The sequence below is a fragment of the Oreochromis aureus genome, linkage group 15 (assembly GCF_013358895.1).
Source record: "Oreochromis aureus strain Israel breed Guangdong linkage group 15, ZZ_aureus, whole genome shotgun sequence".
Taxonomy (NCBI): Eukaryota; Metazoa; Chordata; class Actinopteri; order Cichliformes; family Cichlidae; genus Oreochromis; species Oreochromis aureus.
Genome location: NC_052956.1, coordinates 29,541,796 through 29,564,071, shown reverse-complemented (window position 1 = coordinate 29,564,071; position 22,276 = coordinate 29,541,796). Strand labels below are relative to the sequence as shown.

At 40.1% G+C, this 22,276-nt stretch overlaps 1 protein-coding gene across 4 annotated transcripts in view; it reads left to right on the top strand.

Annotated features, from left to right (window-relative positions):
* Positions 1-22,276, top strand: part of enah (ENAH actin regulator) — a 179,706-nt gene that overhangs the window by 75,247 nt on the left and 82,183 nt on the right. For all 4 annotated transcript variants that reach the window (XM_039599025.1, XM_039599023.1, XM_039599022.1 and 1 more), the window contains exon 2: positions 18,547-18,712. In XM_039599025.1, the coding sequence (XP_039454959.1) occupies positions 18,547-18,712 (166 nt within the window). The remainder of the gene's footprint in view (positions 1-18,546; positions 18,713-22,276) is intronic.

Genomic DNA, 22,276 nt, shown 5'->3' with positions numbered 1-22,276 from the left:
GTCACACGTGGGGCTGGCTGGGTTACTTAAGCAGGAAGGCTGTGTGCAACTATGCAGATCCAGTCTTCTGGTCCACAGTCCAAAGCCTCCAGCTTCATCCTCAGTCAGAGATGTGTACTGGCCTCCAAAATGGAAATCCACCGGTACGTATCTGTTGTCACTGACTTATTCCGTGGCAAAGTCCTGCTGCTTTTGTGCTCTTTCTATAGGAACCTTAAATGGAAACTGCTGCTCACTTTTCATCGATGAGAAGAGAAGGCCTAATGCTTCACCAGTGACAATTGTTGTTGATTTGGAGTGCTCTTATCACGTTATCTAGTCAATTTCGGAATTAGGATCATGAACCAAAATCTGACATACTGAACACTTCCGCATGATTACAAATGATCAAATGAAACTTTTAACCCAGATTTATATCTGTTGTAAAACTAGGTGCAGGTAAAGGGGGGCAGTAGTGTTCATTTTCAACTCTAGATTTCTGACTCTCCTCTCTTTGCATGATTCACAGTACAGCGTAATCATTTTTAGCTTACACTGGCCCTTGCAGCCTCTCACTTCATCCATAAGCCACCATCTGTTTAAGCTAGCCGTCTGTTATTATGTGCCCCTCGCTTCCACAAACAGAAACTGAAACTGTTCAGGAATGAATCCTTTGTGCAGACTTCTTTAAAGTTTTAAGAAATGGTTGGCACAGACTGAAGACATGACAAGGACTTTAATTTACACGTCATGTAGAGTATATAGCTACAGTTCTGATTTTCTGTAACTATGAAGAGAAGATAATTGATTACTATTAGCTTCATTGTGGATGTACTAATGGATGGTAGTGTTGCACGTACCTGTCCCACTAAATAATTGTGATCATTTGTTTTTGCTGCATTCATAATAAATGTGATGCATAGTTTTAAACCCTGAATCGGTGAAAAATAGCGACCTGTGTAAAGTCTGAGGCCGTTTTTTTTTTTTTTTAAACCAGCTGTTTAAATCCACATGCAGGTCTGGTTTTGTTTTTTTTGGGCAGTTTCTGTTTTTGAATCTCAGTTTGTCTGAGTGTGTTGGAGTCAACTCTGAGTTGACTGAAGGATTTTCTGTTCTCATGCCTGGGTGCCTTCCTCAACCAATGGTTAGATCCAAGAAGCTACATTGGTGATTTAGCAGATGTAACGTGATGTTAAACATGAAGACTCTGATTATTTATTGATGATGGTTTGCTAAATTGCCAGACAACATTTGAGTTTGGCTTAGTAGCACAATCACATGTTCACTTGGAATTTTTTGTTTTGTTTTGTTTTCAAGGAATGAAATTAAGATTTATTTATTTTAAAGTTGGGAAACAAAATGAATGAATTAAACTGAATGTATCCAAATCACCTAATGGACCAAGGGTTCCAGATATGGACCATATAACTCAACAAACAGGGCTGGGATAATAACCTATAGCTGACCTATAGTGTGTAGTTAGTGTGTAGTGTTGTGGATAGTTTTGTGTTGTGTGTCAGAACAATGAGCCGACTACTGTCTCCAGGTAGAAAACAGGAGTGAAACACCTGCTGCTGTCAGACCTGCAGGTATCAGGCTTTGATGTTCTCCTTTATAGTGGACAGAAATTTTTTTTTTTTTTTTGGAGTGGCACAAATAATTTGTGTGGCATGTTATTGAATGCAGAACAGCTGATTGTTATGTAAATAGTTTGAAGTGGTTATTTAAAAAATGGTAAAAGATAAATGGCTGCAAATAACTTTGTTGTTTGCAAAACCTGTGCATATGATTTTAAAATTGACAATTTATATTTACATTTAAAGTTATGAAATATGATTCAATAAACATGTTTGTGGTTGTTACAGTAAAAAATATAACTTTCTACTCGGATTTAATGTTTTTTGTCTGATTTTAGATCAATTGTGTTAATACAGTATGTCAAAATGAAAACATAACTGTAAATTCAGACACATGAGGTTGTGCTGAAAAGAATTAATTTTTTTAAGTAACGCAATAGTTACTTTTCAAGTAATTAATTATGTGTGCCTATGCCAAGAGGCACACATATTACTATTCCTCGGATTTATTATTCTTATTATTATTATTATTATTATTTTCCTTTTTCCGCCTGAAATTTTGCAGTGTATCTCGACCCGCAGTTTTGAGACAAGCGAGTTTAGGTGTAGTTTGTTTTCATTGTGCTGACTTTTTACAATCGTACTGCGTGCTAGCTAGCACGACGGGAGTTTGTATACAGCTGTGTGCGTGCTAAGTTACTGACGTTGGACTTTATTTTATTCATAAGGGTTCGTTCGTCAGAGTTGCCGTACAAACGGAATCGTGCCACATTCAGAGAAAATATTACGATTTATTCTGTCGTTCTGAAGCCTCCCTGTCATTCTCTGCCTGTTGCAACTTCAATCATGAAACTGATCAATGATCGGCTTTTTCGCTCTTGTTTGTTTATCGCCTAAACAACAGCTGCACGTTTAAGCTTGATCAGCTGTTGTTAGAATTCATTTGCTTCTAATTTCTAGTATCAGCTGATGTCGATGTGGAAAAAATAACTGAGTTGTTTGGTGGTGGAGCTACAACAGAGGGCAGCTATCCACGGTGTGTGACAGAAAGGACATGCCATGAACGAGACATAAAAGGCGGTGAGGCTACCGCCCGATCGACCGGTGTTTGCTAACGTGGAGGTCAATCGTGGATCAGGGAAAGCGAAGGCAGGAGCGTGAGGTGAACTGAATTTCAGGTAGGAAGTTATGACCTGCACTCTATTTGGGTCAGATATAAACCGAGTTTAGGTGTAGTTTGTTTTCATTGTGCTGACTTTTTACAATCGTACTGCGTGCTAGCTAGCACGACGGGAGTTTGTATACAGCTGTGTCTTGGCGCTAAGTTACTGACGTTGAACTTTATTTTATTCATAAGGGTTAGTTCGTAGAGTTGCCGTACAAACGGAATCGTGCCACATTCAGAGAAAATACTACGATTTATTCTGTCGTTACGAAGCCTCCCTGTCATTCTCTGCCTGTTGCAACTTCAATCATGAAACTGATCAATGATCGGCTTTTTCGCTCTTGTTTGTTTATCGCGCTAAACAACAGCTGCACGTTTAAGCTTGATCAGCTGTTGTTAGAATTCATTTGCTTTTAATTTCTAGTATCAGCTGATGTTTGCGGGAGTCACAGCTGTAAAAACGGCTGTTCCAAACCAGATGTCCTTACTGAATCATCAGAGGTGAACAGGTGATGGAGAAACAGGTTTACCCTTTAGGTGACATGAATGAGTTGAAGGAAGTTATGAACCGTTTCTGAGAGACAAATACAGGAGTGCAGAATTATTAGGCAAGTTGTATTTTTGAGGAATAATTTTATTATTGAACAACAACCATGTTCTCAATGAACCCAAAAACTCATTAATATCAAAGCTGAAAGTTTTTGGAAGTAGTTTTAGTTTTAGCTATTTTAGGGGATATCTGTGTGTGCAGGTGACTATTACTGTGCATAATTATTAGGCAACTTAACAAAAACAAATATATACCCATTTCAATTATTTATTTTACCAGCGAAACCAATATAACATCTCCACATTCACAAATATACATTTCTGACATTCAAAAACAAAACCAAAACAAATCAGCGACCAATATAGCCACCTTTCTTTGCAAGGACACTCAAAAGCCTGCCATCCATGGATTCTGTCAGTGTTTTGATCTGTTCACCATCAACATTGCGTGCAGCAGCAACCACAGCCTCCCAGACACTGTTCAGAGAGGTGTACTGTTTTCCTCCTTGTAAATCTCACATTTGATGATGGACCACAGGTTCTCAATGGGTTCAGATCAGGTGAACAAGGAGGCCATGTCATTAGTTTTTCTTCTTTTATACCCTTTCTTGCCAGCCACGCTGTGGAGTACTTGGACGCGTGTGATGGAGCATTGTCCTGCATGAAAATCATGTTTTTCTTGAAGGATGCAGACTTCTTCCTGTACCACTGCTTGAAGAAGGTGTCTTCCAGAAACTGGCAGTAGGACTGGGAGTTGAGCTTGACTCCATCCTCAACCCGAAAAGGCCCCACAAGCTCATCTTTGATGATACCGCCCAAACCAGTACTCCACCTCCACCTTGCTGGCGTCTGAGTGGGACTGGAGCTCTCTGCCCTTTACCAATCCAGCCACGGGCCCATCCATCTGGCCCATCAAGACTCACTCTCATTTCATCAGTCCATAAAACCTTAGAAAAATCAGTCTTGAGATATTTCTTGGCCCAGTCTTGACGTTTCAGCTTGTGTGTCTTGTTCAGTGGTGGTCGTCTTTCAGCCTTTCTTACCTTGGCCATGTCTCTGAGTATTGCACACCTTGTGCTTTTGGGCACTCCAGTGATGTTGCAGCTCTGAAATATGGCCAAACTGGTGGCAAGTGGCATCTTGGCAGCTGCACGCTTGACTTTTCTCAGTTCATGGGCAGTTATTTTGCGCCTTGGTTTTTCCACACGCTTCTTGCGACCCTGTTGACTATTTTGAATGAAACGCTTGATTGTTCGATGATCACGCTTCAGAAGCTTTGCAATTTTAAGACTGCTGCATCCTCTGCAAGATATCTCACTATTTTTGACTTTTCTGAGCCTGTCAAGTCCTTCTTTTGACCCATTTTGCCAAAGGAAAGGAGGTTGCCTAATAATTATGCACACCTGATATAGGGTGTTGATGTCATTAGACCACACCCCTTCTCATTACAGAGATGCACATCACCTAATATGCTTAATTGGTAGTAGGCTTTCGAGCCTATACAGCTTGGAGTAAGACAACATGCATGAAGAGGATGATGTGGACAAAATACTCATTTGCCTAATAATTCTGCACTCCCTGTAAACACCAAGCTCCTTTTTTGTGTAGCTGACAGCTGGTAACTGTGCAGGGGCGGATCTAGCAAAGCTTTTGCCAGGTGGCCAGGTAGGGCATTAACAGAGAAAGGTGGACATAAAGATATACTTTTCTTTCTTACTCTCATATAAAATATTTAGCTTTTATTAAATACTTATCTGAATCTTACAACCAAAGTTTGTATAATAATACACAAGATTGGCTGTAGACCATTGTTCATCATTCAGAACACTGTGTAAAAATAACAAAAAACAAAAAGTGAATGCATGTGTGAAAAGTGGTCCATAATGTAATGCTTCAAAGCGTGTTCATGCAAACATTGTCGGGTCTGCCGTGGTACAATGGGACTTCTGCTCATGAACCTGTGTGCACAGCGTCTGCAAATCGGCGCTGTACGAAGTAACTTCATCTTTACACAAAACTGTAAGCTGTCATCTGTGAAGCGTGAGCGGTGTTTGTTTTTACCATAGTTCATGGTGGAGAATGGCTGCTCTTCTGAGTTTTGCTCTCTGTAGCCGTATGAATGGCAACTACAGTGATTAGCAGCGGCATAGGCACACATAAAATTTCTTCTGAAATTTTCGCTTTCTAGTTACTTTTAGAATCTTGTAAATCAGTTATTAACTCAGTTACTTTTTTGAAGAAGTAACTAGTAACTATAATTAATTACTTTTTCAAAGTAACTTGTCCAACACTGCTTGTGAGTAGCTGACTGGGAGGAGAGCTGATTAAATCCTGGCGCTGTATGTTAATGTTAAAACTAAGCCTGTTTAGAGAGCTTAGCATGATTATTGCAGATGCTGAATTTCTTTAAGTTTCTGTGTTATTTCATGGTCCTCATGAGCATCTTCTGCATTCACATGCCATGTTATTAAGAAATTATAGTGATGTTTTAGTCAGGATCATTTAGCAAAAAATAAGATTGTAAAATATTTGAAATGTAATACTCTGAACTATGACTCTGTTCTGGGACTTCCAAGTACATACAGAATATGCATGAACAGCAGGAGTCTATGTGGAGGTGACCTGCAGAGTTGCTTTGTAATTTTGGAACCTGCTGAGATTTGCCAATAGGTTTTCTGGAAAGGGATCATATGAGGCATTAAGTCTTAATTGGCAATGAGATCAGATAATCTGCTGGGATTGAGTTTGAACCTAACTCTGAATTAGACAGATTATACTTGGTTTTGTTTGCTTTGTCACTTCAAAGGAGTCAGACTTTCTTGTATGTTTTCAAGTTGTCTTGAGCACTAGATCTTCAGACTTTCTGACAGTCTTTCAAAGTTTCCAAGGCATAGTGCATAACTGCCTTATGTCCAGCTTCACCTAAACAAAAGGTGCTCTGTGGCTTTTAAACCAGTCCTGTGGGAGTATTTAGCAAAGAAACAGAAGTTTGGAGGTATTTTATGAACTTTGTGAACATTAAACCAGAATTGTGATGTGACTGTTGCTGAACCAGACCTTTGCAGTTTTGCATCTGAAGGCTGCAGTTGTTTATTTCAGTGGTTTAAGAGGAGTGAAAGCGGAGTTCAGTGCAGACCTGCTCTGGCATCAATGGCATCAATGGCCCTGTCCTTGTGTGAATAGAAGTGTGATTTGACCCTTGTAAAATGTGCCAGGCACCCAGTTAGGCCGCAGTCTAAACCCTGGAAACTATCTGTAAAAACCACTAGATATAAGTGATATACAGCGACCTGAACAAACACCTTGGAGACCTCGATATCTGGATTGGGTTATGTTCAATAGTGCATGCTTGAAACAGCCTGTTTTCTGCCAAGTGTAAAATTTCTGTCTCTGTCTCTTTGCTGTGTCCTTACTAATAGGTCAGCCAAATGTGTCTAAGCGTTGTTCTTTGACTGTAATGTAGCCCATTTGAAAAAGTGTGCGGTTTAATTTAAGGAAAGGTCAAAATGGGCTTGTTGAGGGGATGACACTGAAAAGGATGAGCCGCTAATAAAAGATGTGCGTGTTTGTGTGGTGGGATGAGGATTGGTGCCACCTGTGGCTGCAGCCTCTGAGGATCGCGCTCTTCAGTCAGCTAATGGTTTCTGTGAGTGACTTACACAAAGCCTAATTGAATCCAAAAGGATTCAGTGGACCTGGCCCTAGAACTCATTAAACAACGCTGGAACTTGAATAGTCCAGTCAGTGGTTCAGGTAATTAGCAGACGATAATGTTTTACATCTTTCGGTGACTTGGAAATAATTAAGGGAGTGACGACACTAGTGCTATTGTAACATAGCTTTAAAATGGAATAAAAGAAGCGCGAAGGTTTTGTTTTAACAGTCATTAACGGTAACAACATTTTCTGTGATTAGCTGTGTAATGACCATGAGATAAAATGCGTAGGCCTGGTTCTGGAAGGCAGTGCAGGGTGGAACATCTGATAGGTCTTGTGACTTTAAACTGTGTTGGCTAGAAATAAATTTGGATGTTGGAGTTGGATTACTGACATGTTTTGTTATTTAGCCTAGTTGGACATCTTAAACTACTTAAAACAAAGTGTAGCTGCATCAACCTTGTCGAGTCTTCTTTGAGTGTATTAGGTGAATTGTTACAAGTTGACACTGCTGGAAAAGTTTGTACAAGATACTGAACCCTGCATCGAAGTGTGAGTGTGTCTGCAAATGTTAAAAAGCAGTTAGGCATAGATAAAAAGCACTGTTTGATTAGATGACTGAGACATACTCAAAATAGAAAAGTAGTAGCAGAAAGCACTTTATATGTTGCAGTCCATTTACCATTTTACCAAGAAAGCTAAAAACGGAGTTCTAAGAACTACGATAGTACCCAGATGCTGCAGTTTACTCTCAGAAAGGGGCTGGCGCTTGTAACGGCTACTAGAACTATGGAAATATTCTCATGGCGCAAAACCACCTTGCATTAACCATGGGATTTTAAAGCTCTGGCTCATTTGTAGATATTTAAAAATAAGCATTATTTTTGCCTTCCTGGGGTATTTTTTAGTCTTGCTGTTCCTTGAGGAGCTTTTTCTCCATTTTCTCATTGCTAATTTAGAGTAGTAAGCCTTAGAGAAGGGGGATATGGCCAAAAATATTTATCACGATATATATTTGAAAATTTGCGATAACGATATAACTGACAATATAATTGATGCAAGACAAAATACAACTCCACAACTTTACTAGCGCAAAAAAACCCATCCATTTATTTTCACCTAAACAAGCAGCTGTTTTTTATGTGCATTAAAGCTATATAAAAATTTAACAGTACAAATGCAAATTCCTTGCTGAGAGTTTAACCAAAAGGCATTTCCAGTAGAAATGGGCTGACATATCCCGAGCATAACCATGTATAATATCCACTAAGGTTAAAAAGAGGTGCTTTACAACATGAAACTGCAGTGTGCCAAATAAAAAAAGTCAAATATGTATTTTTCGGACCATAAGACGCACGGGATTATAAGGCACAAGAAACAAAGCAGTCAGATAAATCAAACTTTATTCAACTCATCCTTCTTGCTTCCTCCACTTCTGTACCATTGATTCAATAATGCTGTATTCTATCACAGCTGCTCTATTCCCATGTTGTTGCAGTACATTAATGACTAACTTCGTATTGTGGATGGATTATCTCAGTTGTTCTCCTGACTGAAGCTTGGTCTGTTTACAGCATCCTGCCATGCGATTGCATTTGTCTCTAACCATCAGGAACCCTCCCGTTAACTTTTATCGAGTGGAAAAAACTTAGCGTTCATCCTCCAGCTTCACTGTTTATGTTATGCTAACATAGCTGTGTCACTAGCGATCACATACCACATCATTATCTACCATCTAGCCCAAATTCAGTAACCCTACAAACGTCACTGCTGTTTAGTTTTCTGTCCTCATTTATGTTGCAAGTGATAGCAGAGCTGTAAGTTTAAATTTTTTCAGAAATCTCTCAGTCAGAACATGCTATATCATAGCATGTTCTGACCCCTAACCCTTAAGTAACTAGCGAAACTAGCGAGCTAACTTAAGTAACTAGCGAAACTAGCGAGCTAACTTTCTGCTAACTTCTAACTCCGTTAAATGTAATAAATTCTGTTTTCATGGATGCCTGGATGTTAAACTTAATTCTTACACCTGGTAAAGCAGCAATGCGGATCATTTTATTAAAGATGAAAGAATTTAGACAGTTTTTAACTCTCAGTGATGCCGTAGTGTTCGTTTAACTTTGGGACATGAAGCTGACGGAGTTTTGGACCCAGATTACTCCCAGATTTACGAGCACCGTAGTCCGACAAATACGGTAATAAGGACTGCCCGCTTGCATGTTGTACCAAAAAAAAAGTGCTTTGGTGGCTATCTGACAGACAAACACCAAACCAGTTCCACATCACTGAAGTGGCACCATTTTTACAAACCAATTCTGGTTCATCCGTTTCACTCAATGATCCGCTTTCCCCCTTCTTATTCTCCGTTGCCGCCCTGCTTTTTCGGCCATGTGCGTATGAAAACAAAGGCACTGCGCATGCGCGTTTTACCCATATTCTATCACGATATTTTGTTTTCTTACCATTGCCTAACATTGTACCGGTATTACCTTGAACGGTATAATATGGCCCAGCCCTAGTAAGCCTGTCATTTTAGTCAGTTTTTCAGCAGTGGGTTTATAAACCCTTTCCAGGATTTACAACATCTATAAATGATGAGTGTAACTCTTTATTGATTCCTGCTCAAATTACTGGCCAGATGCTGACCTTTGCTTGCTCAATTTCTGAATGTTGCTGTGGCTGTTCATATCTGGCTGCAGGGCTAGTGCAGTCTAGCTGACACACACACACACACACACACACACACACACACACACACCATTATTGTGGGCTGTACTGGGTTATATATAGCCACTAGTAGTGATGGCTCCTTTGTCACACACCAAGTGTTTTTACAGCTATCATGCCACATGGTGGTCCTCTCCTGATCCATCTCCTTCTTTCCTCATCTGGTAGAGTGGATGACTCACACTTAAGAGCAGAGGGTATTTTCTCATTGCTCTATGATACACTGTGTGTGTGTGCGCACCCATGCTTACTCCACAAATATCAGATCTGTGGGTATTGATTATTCTAATTGATTAACAAGGTTTCACCAGTCGATTTTGGTTTTTCCTCTGAACTCTGACTGATATGATAAGGGGGGCTTCCATGTTGCCATTTAATTTGATGTATTGATTCAAGTTTGAATCTGATTTATGAAACATGCTGAATGGTTTCAGATCACAAGAAAAATGTCATGATGTCATAATATCAGGAGCTGACGTTCTCCTGTTTGGTGTTTCCTGTTTAAAAGGTCAGTGTAATACAAAGTACATCTGATGGATCACCTTTATTGTCTGATATAAGCACAGTTGTTTAGGAGAAGTAAGGTGGACTGAATGTGTGTGAACATCGTCAGTTCCTGCTCTTGTTTGTTTGCAGCTTCATGTCAAACTCTAATTTCTCTCAAATTCCATAATTTTAAGTCTTTGGTGTGAATATGATGTGGAGCAAATCCATTCTGAAAATTCTTTGACTTCTTGTCTAGATTTCGAAATCAAGTGATTTAGATTTTTGGACATATTCAGATACCCCCGAGAGTCTAGAGTCCACTGGGATCTCTTAATTTTCTCTTCCTCTAAACACTAGTACTGTAACTGCACCCAGTGGTTGAACAGGATCTTTCTCTTGTCTATGGGCCTCAGTCTTCCCTCCCTGTCTGCTCCTGATCACTTCCATATGAGCTAGGAGCTCTCTTCTCCACACTGTAGGCGATGGCTGACTAATAAAATAGAAAAGAGAATGAGAGGGAGAGAGATGAATGAGGAAAGAGGGTTTAGAGGAGGGCAGCAAGAGAGTGAGTTAGTGGGACAGAAAGTTAGAAAGAGTTTAAAAAGAAAAGAAAAGAAAACAAAAAAACACAGTGAGCTAAAAGTTAGTCCAGGCTGCTGAGTGAAAAGGAAGGATGCAGATGTGGCTGGGATGCTCCCTAGAGCCCCTCTATCCTGAACTCCATCCTTCTGTCTATAGCCAGCTGCACTTCTGCCTTAACAAACCTTCATGGCTTTCCCAATCCCAGTATACCTCTGTCTTTTATTCTTCCCTTCATGTGCATTTTCACACCGGGGACTCCCGCTGGATTCCACGCCCAAGCTTGGAAAAGCTTTCCCTAACATTCATTTTGGTTCAGCTTGCAAGTTTTGTTTCAGCTTCACAGGATTTATCATCCTCCCCCAGCTTGGAAATGGCTGACTCTGGCTTTTCAGAGCAGAGCCTCAGTTTATTGTCAGCCAAATGGGGCAAACTGTAGACAGCAAGTCAGTTTAAAGAGAGAGGAGGAGGCAGAATGAAGAAATGCCTCTGCTGTGAGTCATGTTAATGAATCTATTCTGAGAACTGTGTGCGTGTGTGTTTGTCAGGGGCACCCTTTTGTTAATTTCTCTTGAAGGCTGATTGAGTCTGAGCAGCTAAGTGTGTAGTCTCAATGATTATACATCTGTTCAGGCCAAAAAATACCACTGAGAGTTTAATGAAATTAACCTCATTGGTGTAACTCGGAAATTAATGAACACTGCAAACAAACAGTCATTGTATATCAGCAAGGTATCATTAATGAAGAAATCACAATTTTTATCAGACCAGTGAAGTGGAATGTTCAATAAGAGCAGCTGTATAAAAACTGCAGCCACTGCAAACTTCCACTCTCTCTCTCACACTGATCAACCATAACACTATGACCACTGATGACCAGTGAAGTGAATAACACTAATCGTCTCTTCATCATGGGACCTGTTAGTGGGTGGGATGTATCAGGGAGCATTTTGTTCTGAAAGTTGATGTGTTAAGTGGAGGAAACATGGACAAACGTAAGGATCGAGCGAATCTGACAATGGCCAGAATGTGATCGGTTGGTGTCTCCTAAACTGCAGCTCTTGTGGGGTGTTCCTAGTCTGCAGGAAACTGTACTCCCTGATGGCTGTGGCCTCTTTCAGCAAGACATTGGCTTTGAGGTGTTGACTTGACCTACAGAAGTAATCTGGTTTAAAATGTAATCAGAGAGGAAACCCCTGTAGTGGCTTATGATGTGTACTGTGAAGAGATCACCAGACTGATACCACAGTAATACTCCACATATGGTGAATCAGAAGGCTCTGTATAGCTGGCACAATGACACAAATTAATTCATCACTCAGCTCCTGGCTTTGTCAGACTGGCAGACGCACTGAATGAGATTTTTAGTTTGGCCATTTTTGTTTTTTTTTTCTATATTTAGATTAGTCACTCGGCTGCTTACATAACGCTGGCCTATCAGCTGTGGAAAAAGTCGCAGTTTCCAGACATAGTAGTGATGGACTGAGTCAGTAATTTTCAGGTAATCAGAAATTTGACTTGCTCCAGTCTTCAGTACCTTAGTTTAACAACCATGGGTTAGAAAAAGCCAAATCAGTGATTCCATTTTGCATCAAATTTGTGTCTCATTTGTCCTCCTCATTTGTCTTCCACTTCTCTCCTCTGCACTCCTTCGCTCTCTGTAAACCCACAGTACCTCACCCACCCCAATCCTGGCAGGATGTGACATCATGGTGGTGAATACCCTGGAGCTGTTCTGTTCCTCTTTGAAGTCAGAACTGCTCCAAACTCAGAGCTTCATTAACATTAATGAAGGAGATGAAAATATTCTCATTTCATTTCCCATTCTCTCCATTTCTATTTTTGTCAGATCTGCACATTTGTCCTGAGTGAGTGAGTTGGCGTGTCACCATTCGCTTTTCCTTTTAAAGGGAAATAGTATCCACATATATGTAAAACTGTTGTTTGTCTGTAAAAGCATTCAGATTTTAGCCTGTAGTTTAGTATTTTATCTAACATGATGAAATGGAAAGGAGCTCATAAAGTAAGCTGTTGAAGTAAGCAGATCTGGTTAATTAGATGGTCATTTAAGCTAATGTAAGCTACTGTTAGCTAATGCTACTTGATATGCTTCATTGTTTCAATGACTATCCCACCCCACACACCTTACACCACCCCTGCCCACACACTTTACCAATCTGAGCCATGGTCTGAGTAACCCCCATCACTGAGGCCACTCACAGATGCTATTCAGACAAACGCTTTTCTTTGCACTACTTCCGAGCACTTTGCAACTCTTTGTTCTCCAATGTATGCCTTTCCCTTATTTTTTTAAATTTGTCCCTCTTGTGTATATATTTTTCCCGTTTGCTATTTATTCTTGCTGTTTACTATTTATATTTTATTCTGGCACAGTTGGTGTGGAGCACCCATAATTTCATTGTACATGTACAATGACAGTACACGGCTATTCTATTTTATTCTATTCTAGTGTGACGTCTGGGGCTTCTTTGCTGCTTCAGGACCTGGACGACTTCCTGTAATTGAATCATGAGCTCTGCTCTCTATCCTGAAGTGATCAGTACTCCTGGAGGCTGGACATTATGAATGTCCAGCCATCAGTAAATGGTTGATTTTAGCCATTTGGTAGGTGGCTGCTGGGTAGCAAGGTGACATTATAATATGCGATATAGATGGGAACCAATGGATCCAACCATTGGACTTAAATGTATCCATGTGCCAAAGTGTGGTTGCTGTTTAGACAAGAAGAAAATTTCGTAAAGCACATTTAACTTAATATAAATCTCAGAAATCTAATCTGTAGCTGCATTTAAGAATTCCTTTTTAGGAAAAAGCATGGCTCTTTCTGCAGTCATGTTGACACAGAGGCACAGAGTGTAGCAGTGTTGTCTCAGTAGAGAGGCAGGCAGAGGGTAGCTGATACATTTAGTGTAAGGGGTAACTTGTAACTTGTAACTTCTTGTAACAGTGACAATAAAAAGCTATTCTATTCTATTCTATTCTATTCTAACAAGGAGACAAGGAGGGTCAACAGGACTAGATTACACCAGTCAAGTACTTAACCATCAAAGCTTACATTTCACTGTGACTGTCTGAGACATATCACTGAATTAGCTGCAAAGACAAAAGACAATTCACCACTACATAATGTACATACTCATGTACAATCTCAGTTAGGATTGCTTTTAATGTAAATAAGGATGCATTTTACAAGTTCTTCCTCTGATAACTGTCTGCTTTAAAAGAACCACAACTGTCACAGTAATTATCCTACGGAGATTGGACCAATTAGGAAAAAGCAACTGTGTCATGTCTGCTCATCTGTTCTCCACATTTTCTTTCTTTTGATTCCACATATTCCTTCTCTTTGCTCACATTGGTTGCAAAGAGCACTTGGACCTTCAACACAATCTCTTCTAATCGCACACATGCAAGCTGTACTACATTCACCACACAAAAATGTAATGTTGAGAAATTGCATAGACATGTGCACCCAGTGTGGTGAGAGTTTATGACTTAAAGCGCTGCAGGCTGTGGTCTGCAGTGGTCCTGAGCTTGAATGTATTCCATGCTATGATAATATGTGACATCCTATCTGGCCAAACAAAGTGACCACAGTAACCAAAATATGCACCAATGCTCTCATTATTTTTTTTTTTTACTGCTCAGATGTGAGGTTCAGAGTGCCTCCTTTGAATGGCTGCATTCAGCCACTCTCCCAATTCCAAATCCACTGGTACAATTCCAGGAGGTCCTGGGATATGAAGTCATAGTGTTTGGAGAGACCTAATCACTCCTAACTTCCCGTATACGAGTGAGTCTGAATTGGTTTTATATGTAAAGATGATAGTATGCTATAGTCATAAGGTAAATTAAAGCTAAAGCCAAACAGTAATACTGACTAAAACTTGCCTGTTAAATAAAAGCAAGAAGAAAACTGACACAAAATAACAAAATCTCACTTTGTCACTTCCTGGTACTGGGTTGGACTCCCTTTGCCTTCTGAACTGCCTTAATTTTTCATGGCAAAGATTCAACAAGCTGCTGGACACATTCCTCAGAGATTTTGGTCCATGCTGACACAATACCGTCAAAAGGCTGTTGACTGCACATCTGTGAATTTCCCATTCCACTGCATCCCAAAGGGGCTCTATTGGATGGCGATCTGGTGACTGTGGAGGCAATTAGAGTCCAGTGCACTCATCGTCATGTTCAAGAAACCAGTCTGAGATGATTTGAGCTTTGTGACATGGTGCATTATCCTGCTTGAAGCAGCCATGAGAAGATGGGTACACAGTGGTCATTGGACATGGTTGGCTACAACGCTCAGGTAGACCGTGGTGTTTAAACGATGTTCAATTGGTATTAAGGTCTGCCAAGACCATATCAACCATTGATACACGTCAGGATGCATACATGCTTTCATATTATTTACGCCAACTTCTAACTCTACCATCTAAATGTCACAGCAGGACAGGAGACTCGTCAGACTAGGCAACTTTTTTTTTTTGACTAGTCTGACCCAGCTACCAGAACAACCCAGCTATGCTATCTGTTAGTATAAAGGACTGAAGGTCTAAAGGAAAACTGTTAATTTATCCACTGGACAATTACAATACTGAATACTTGGTTACAGTGCTGCTTCTTTAAAACAAATCTTTGTTTTTAAGAGGAAGTAAATTAGCACATGAGACTGAAAACTTGGTGTTTTCAGAAATTTATCATCCCTCTTTATACATCAGTTTTGCAGTTTTTAGTATGCAAACTTGAAATTTAAAGGCGTGTGTGCGGTCTGAATACTCGTATGCACATAAACCCACCCCTAGTCACTGGTTTATCTTCCAATCCCAGCTAAAATCACTGTAGCTGCTGCTGCTTTGAGCCTCAGAGGAGAAAAGTTAATCGTTCTTACTCCATTTGGCCAGTATAATAGAGATGTAAGGTTGGAGTAATTTGCCCGTAGAATACTGAAAAATCTGCAGTGATCGTGAATGAATGGTTCTGTCTTTATTTCCAGCTCCAGTGTGTTTGAACTCAGAGCTTTTACCAGTTTGATGTAAGGTGAGGGCTGAGGTGTGAAGTCTCGGTGCATCTTCAGAGAGGTTTGACATTAAATCATATTGTAAGTTCATCAGCTGCTGTGGGGTGTTACCACAGCTCAACCATACTGAAGCACATTTGAGCAGAGGCGTGAAAGTGTTTGTGAGAGCTGGAAATGCGGGGAGCTGTGCATATGGATGCCTGAACCTAGTGTGTGTGTCCTTGTGTGTACTGTGGAGAGGCATGGGTGTATGAACAAGCCCACAATACACACTGGCGATAAATGCTTTGCAGCAGTCTCAGGAAGTTTCTTTTTTAAAAATTCTACAGAATATTGTTTGAAACCTGGAGTGAGATGCATGTGAAGTAGCTCTGGCATATGCAGGAGACTGCTTGCACTCCTGTGTGTCTGTGTATGAACCTTGTTCATGTTCTACATTTCCGAGATGTGTCTTTCTTCTCACTGTAAAGCCTCTATTTTCATGCATTTCTAACACTGACACAGACACTCTGAGGAAGTGGATATGGCCTGTTCTCATCACTTCCTCCCTGACTCTTTTCACTCCTCTTTCACCCTTCCCCAAGCAATTTATGCCTGTCATTTTTACACTTCCTGTCTCTCAAGCTCTCCCTCCGTTTCCCGACTTAACCTCTGCGTTTTTGTCTGCTTGTATTCAGAGTGTAAATTGTCACACAGGTTCATGATATCATAGGCCACCATATTTGGCTGTAGGTGAGAAAACAATGATGATGTCATTATGAGTGTCAGATTGGGTTTGAGACTACAGATATATATGACAAGCCAGTGAGATGGTGTTTTATAGACATAGACATTTATAAGGCAGGGTAGTTAACGTGAAGGCTGCAGGCTTATGCTGCTTTTAAATTTGACCTTTAAAAAAAAAAAGCATGATAAAACAGCTTGTGTGTTTCTGAACTGCATGTATGCAAAATAATCTATAGCAAACCTTGAAAAATAGCAGATACAAAACTACATCCTAGGTCATTAATTACCAGGACATGTCACCACACTATATGGAAGCTTGTATAACAGATTTCTTTTTGATGTGCTAAAGGAAAATCATTTTTCCATCTCACTCCAGCATGTGTGTTTTGCAAGCAGCCAAGTTTCAGATGATGTTAGCAAGCCTGGTTGGCAAGTTGCATTTAAAATCTGTCCAATCGCAATGCACCTACACTTAGCAGCGCTGAGGCCTGAATGACCGCTGTCTCTACATCTAACTGTGCTGACACACTTGTCAGTAGAAGCCTCCACAGCTCTTAACTTTAAGCCTCAAGTCAAACCAGATTGATGAGACGTAAAACAAAACCACAGTACCATTATTATGTAGGTTGAAACTATCCATAGAGGCAAAACCAGTTTTTTTTATATCAGGCTGAAAAAAGGCACATTTCATAGCCGAATTTAGGCATTTTAACATGAATGCCTATGGAGTGATTTTGGAGTCAGGTTCATGTGTCCACTACAGGAAGTGCAATTCCAAAGCTGCATGGCTACAATGAAAAGTGAGCACAGCAGAGTTTCCAGGCCTTAAATCAGCTGTGTGGCAGCAGATATAGCCATCGCAGCAGAAAATACTGGAGGCAGTCTTTTCAATTTGCAGTCTTCCCTCGCTGTCAGTCTTTAACTCTTTCCCCTGTAAAGAGGACATTTGATCTCCTCCCCTGTACCCTTAATGACGAGTTTTGACACCTCAGTATATAATAAAGACCTGATTTGACAACCAGTAGGACACTGTCTGGGTTTGCTGTTTGCTGGTTTAAGAGAATCTCTAGATGGATGATTACTAATGTGTCACTGAGGAGCTTGGAGGCATCTGAAAGGCTGTGGATTTTTAGTCTGTGCACTGCAGACCAAGTACATGGGAATTAGTTAATACTGATCAGTAACACTAATGAAGGTATTTGCTTGCTGCCTTTGAGAATCAGTATGTTTGATTAAACTGATATTAGACTGCTATGTTTGATTACAGAGGAATATGAACCATGTTAAACACCGATTAAAAAGTAAAGATAAGCTTTATTTGTCGGTTGCAGTTGCCTGCAGCTGAAATGACAGACCTAGTCGACCATACATACAATACATAGAATATACAAACTTACATTGGGGAGACAGGTCAGGCTAGGCAGCAAAAAAAAGGGATGGACAGTGAGATATGTAACACATAGGGGCAATTCAGGAGAAAATGATTACTGAGAAGACACGCGCACAAACACACCAAACTATTAATACAACAAAATTAGTTTAGTTAGGACTGCAAGCACCGTCCATCACCGTATAAAAGTTGGAGCTGAGGTGGGAGCAGGTTGCCAGGCAGCTTGGAGAGGCAGAATCAGTTGTGCACAGACTAAAACTGAAATGACATTCACAATATGAGATGTTGTGTGGAAGTGTACCGGCTGAGCCATCAGCTGATCTGCTGGGATTACAGCTAGGCATGAAGTTGTGGCCTGCCTTAAGATGTTGTTTTTGGAATGATGCATATATGAGGTCAATATGTTTAAAAATTAAATTAAAAAATTTTTTAATGGTGAGCTGTGGAGCCAATGAAACATTCACTAGTTAATTTAATTTTACAGTCTGTTTGTGGTGTTGTGTGCTCTGCTCTCAGTTGCTTGCTTTTATACCTGTGGGGTCATCTCTGTATTTGCAGTCCTCAGCACTTGGCCACTTTACAAAGCTTACTTCAAAGAAGACAGGAAGATTGAAAAAGATTGGATTTCTAGAATGGTAGAATAAACTTTTCTATGTCTCTTGTCCCTGCAGTGAACAGAGCATCTGCCAGGCGCGAGCCGCTGTCATGGTGTATGACGATGCCAATAAGAAGTGGGTCCCAGCCGGTGGCTCTACAGGCTTCAGCAGAGTCCACATTTACCACCACACGGGCAACAACGCCTTCCGTGTAGTGGGACGCAAGATCCAAGATCATCAGGTCAGTGGATGAGACGGGGCTGTTACTATCACAGTGTGTATATAGAGATTTGAAAAGGAGAAATGGTCTGTGACCATAAGCATACAGAAACAATGACACAATTATCACATTTGCGTTACTGATACAGTGCTGATATTACATTTTTTGACCTCTGACGGTGTCCTCTGGCAGCAGATCCTTATCAAGACAGAACAGGTCCATCCACTGGACCTGTCCTGCCCTGGGACATTCCAGCGTTTGTAGTATTCATGTGTGCCAGTATTTGTTCGGAACCCTTTTACAAATATACCTTTTAGTTTTGAAGATTGTGGTGCTGTATCGTATCATCTGCGATGATACTAGTACAAATATTTATATATATTACAAAAGAATCACGTTGTGATGTAATTTCTGCAGCAGACTACCAAAAAACTAGATCCTAGCAGGGAAGGTGTGACGCAAAATGTGCAAATGAATGACTCCATCAAGTGTCACTGGAACACTTGATAGTTTGAATCAGTGTGTCACAAAGAGCAAACAATGGATATGAATTACTGATGTGCTTACATGGTGGAAAAATGTGGCTGGTTTAAAAATCTCAACTCAAGATGCAACATCACACGTAGAAATAATTTAAGTTTTATTATGTGATAGTATTTTACAGTTACTTTAGTTATTATTAATCAAAAGTGTTAAGCAGTTATTTTGTAGTTTTCCTTAAATTTTCTCAGTGGGGGAAAAAAAAACTGCATCGGTTACTTGTGTGCTCACATTTGACTTATACTTTATAATGCTATCTTTACTGGTCTGTTCAGTTTAATTTTATTTATACAGTGCCAAATCTCAACAACTGCTGTATGAAGTTGCCTTTTATTTTATTGTATGTTGTAGGTAAAGACTAAATAATACAGAGAAAATCCCAAACATTAACATGAGCCTTATGAATAAGCACACGGTGACAGTAGGAAGGAAAAACTCTTTTAACAGGAAGAAACCTCCTGAAGAACCAGGTTCAGGGAGCAACAGCCACATGCCGTGACCCACTGGGTGTTTCAGATGATTCACACTTGAATGACATGGTTTCTTTATTCAGTGACAACAACAAATGACCTTGAGTTACTTGCGCTTTGCCATAACATTTTTCGACTTTCCACTGAACCTGTATTCTGAGTCTTCAACTTGACTCTCTTGTTCCTCTTTTTTTCTGTGCATGTCAGCACATCGTGCTGCCTGGTAAGCTTTTATTTGTAAGAATAAGTAAGCATCATATATTTATTACAGGAAGCCATGCATGTATGAACACATAATGATTCAGTCCTACACAGCAGAGTCCTGGTGAGGACATTTGAGCAGAAAGAAGCTCAGATTAGCTCAAATGGCTCATAGCTTCAGAGCAATAATCCCGAAGCTGAAAATAATCCTCAGTTTAGATGAAAGCATCCCAATCAGAGCTGAGGCACCATGGGTACAGTTATATGCAAAAGTTGGGGCAAATCTGTGGAATTGTGAAAAGGCAAACATTCCTGCAGGAAATGCAATGCATGAGATGGATGAGCTGAATGTATGAGTTCAGACTTCTGTTTATTTGCGCAAACCTTTGCAAACAGCTGTCTCTGCATGTGCATTCATTGCACATTCGCACTAAATCACACTAAACCTTTGATGTTGGTTATCTTTCTTTTGGAATGCCACAAATTCTGTGTATAAAAACTCGGGCTAGTGAACAGTGCTCATGGCAGCTTCCCATTCCTCCAACCTCCGATCTGGTAACCATTTGGAATTTTAACATATCTAATAAAGCAAATTGGAGCGTTTAGACAGTGGATTTTCATTAATATCATGGACACATGTTTCATATTCATAATACAGACGTACTAAAAATGACTGGCTGGAGTGTGCGCATCCTCAATTATGAGGTCTGTAAAAACATGGACGAGTCAGAGGCTGTGTTTGTGTTGGCGCTTCACACTTGGGCTTCAGCCTGATTTCTCACTGTGTGGCACTGCCTATCTTACCATTTCCTCTATTTGTTTCACTGCCATCCACAACAAAAAAATTGCAGTTACACAGTTCCTCCTCACATTTGCTGCTTGTCATCTTACCCAGTCCATCAACAATACAAAGCAAATATGGGAATCCTTTCCTGCCTGCCAGAGACACATTAGCAAAAACTCAGAAATCGACAACAGACCATTTCCATAGTCAAATAAACATCTGCTCTGGTGCTACACCTTGTTTTTTTTCATAAATGAGCGGATTGGTTACAGGTATTAGCACTCATAGAGCTGTTTTTTGACCAGAGCAATATTGTCAATATTGTCTAAGTATTTTGTGATTATTACCTTTAAGCCTAGTGTCAGTATAGTACAGTAATCCTTGATTTAAATCAGGAAGCCACAGAAATCAAAACACACCACCAAACCTTGTGTGATAAGCTGCTGGGTCCCTGTTGGGGAATGTTTTGAATTTATTCTACTTATTAGTTTGGACGTGAGACGGCACAGCGATTATGTGATTAAACCGCATTACACATCTTTTCAGGGTATATCCGCTATATCAGATGAACTATAACAAAATGAAGCATGTGTGCGTGAATTCACTGATAATGCTGATTATGATGCTTCAAATATGAATGCTTTCATTGTTGGGGAAAAAGAGGTTGGACTTTAACAGCAGAGAAGGCAAGTTGACATGCTAACAATCCAATAAATCTATTGCAAATAATGTATAATAATAAGCCTTAATAGCCTTCTCAAAGGTTTCAGAAGCCTGTTTGGTTCAGAAATCTTAAATACAGTAACTGTAGATAAAAGACGGACATAGCAAAGACACTATGAGGAGGAGGAGGAGGATACATTTTATTTGAAAGCACCTTTCAGAACACTCAAGGACACTGTACACAGAATAATAAAAGCAAGCAGTTTACACAATCATAAAACCATAACACATAAAAACAAATTTTAAATAGCAGAGCTATTGTTAGCTATTAAAATAAGCTATTTTGAACAAGTGAGTTTTGAGTCTGGACTTAAAGAGAGAGAAGGAAGTGATATTTCTTTAATCAGGAGGTAGGGAATTCCAGAGTTGAGGAGCAGAGCAGCTGAAAGCCCTGCTCCCCATGGTGGCAAGATGGGGAGAGGGGACAGAGAGAGAGAAAGAGAAGAAGAAGATCGGAGACGCCGAGATGGGATGGTGATCTGAACCAGATCAAAGAGATATGGAGGGGAGAGATGATAAATGTGTACAAGAGTATTTTGAAATTGATGTGATATTTGACCGGGAGTCAGTGAAGCTGCTGCAGGACAGGAGTGATGTGATGGATAGAAGGGGTCCTGGTGATAATACGGGCAGCAGAGTTCTGGACGCGTTGGAGCTTGTGGATGGCCACAGAAGCATAGCTGTTAGGGGGAAAAGAGTATTGTAATGTTATTTTAGGATGAAGTTGGAATCATATTGGACTCGTGACTCTTTCTCCTCATGATGACTGAAATTAAAGGTAACTTGGAGAATGCTGCCACCCATTGTGACATCACCACTTGTTTCTCGACTGTGCAAACTGAAGCCATCATATTAAAGTTTTGGCTG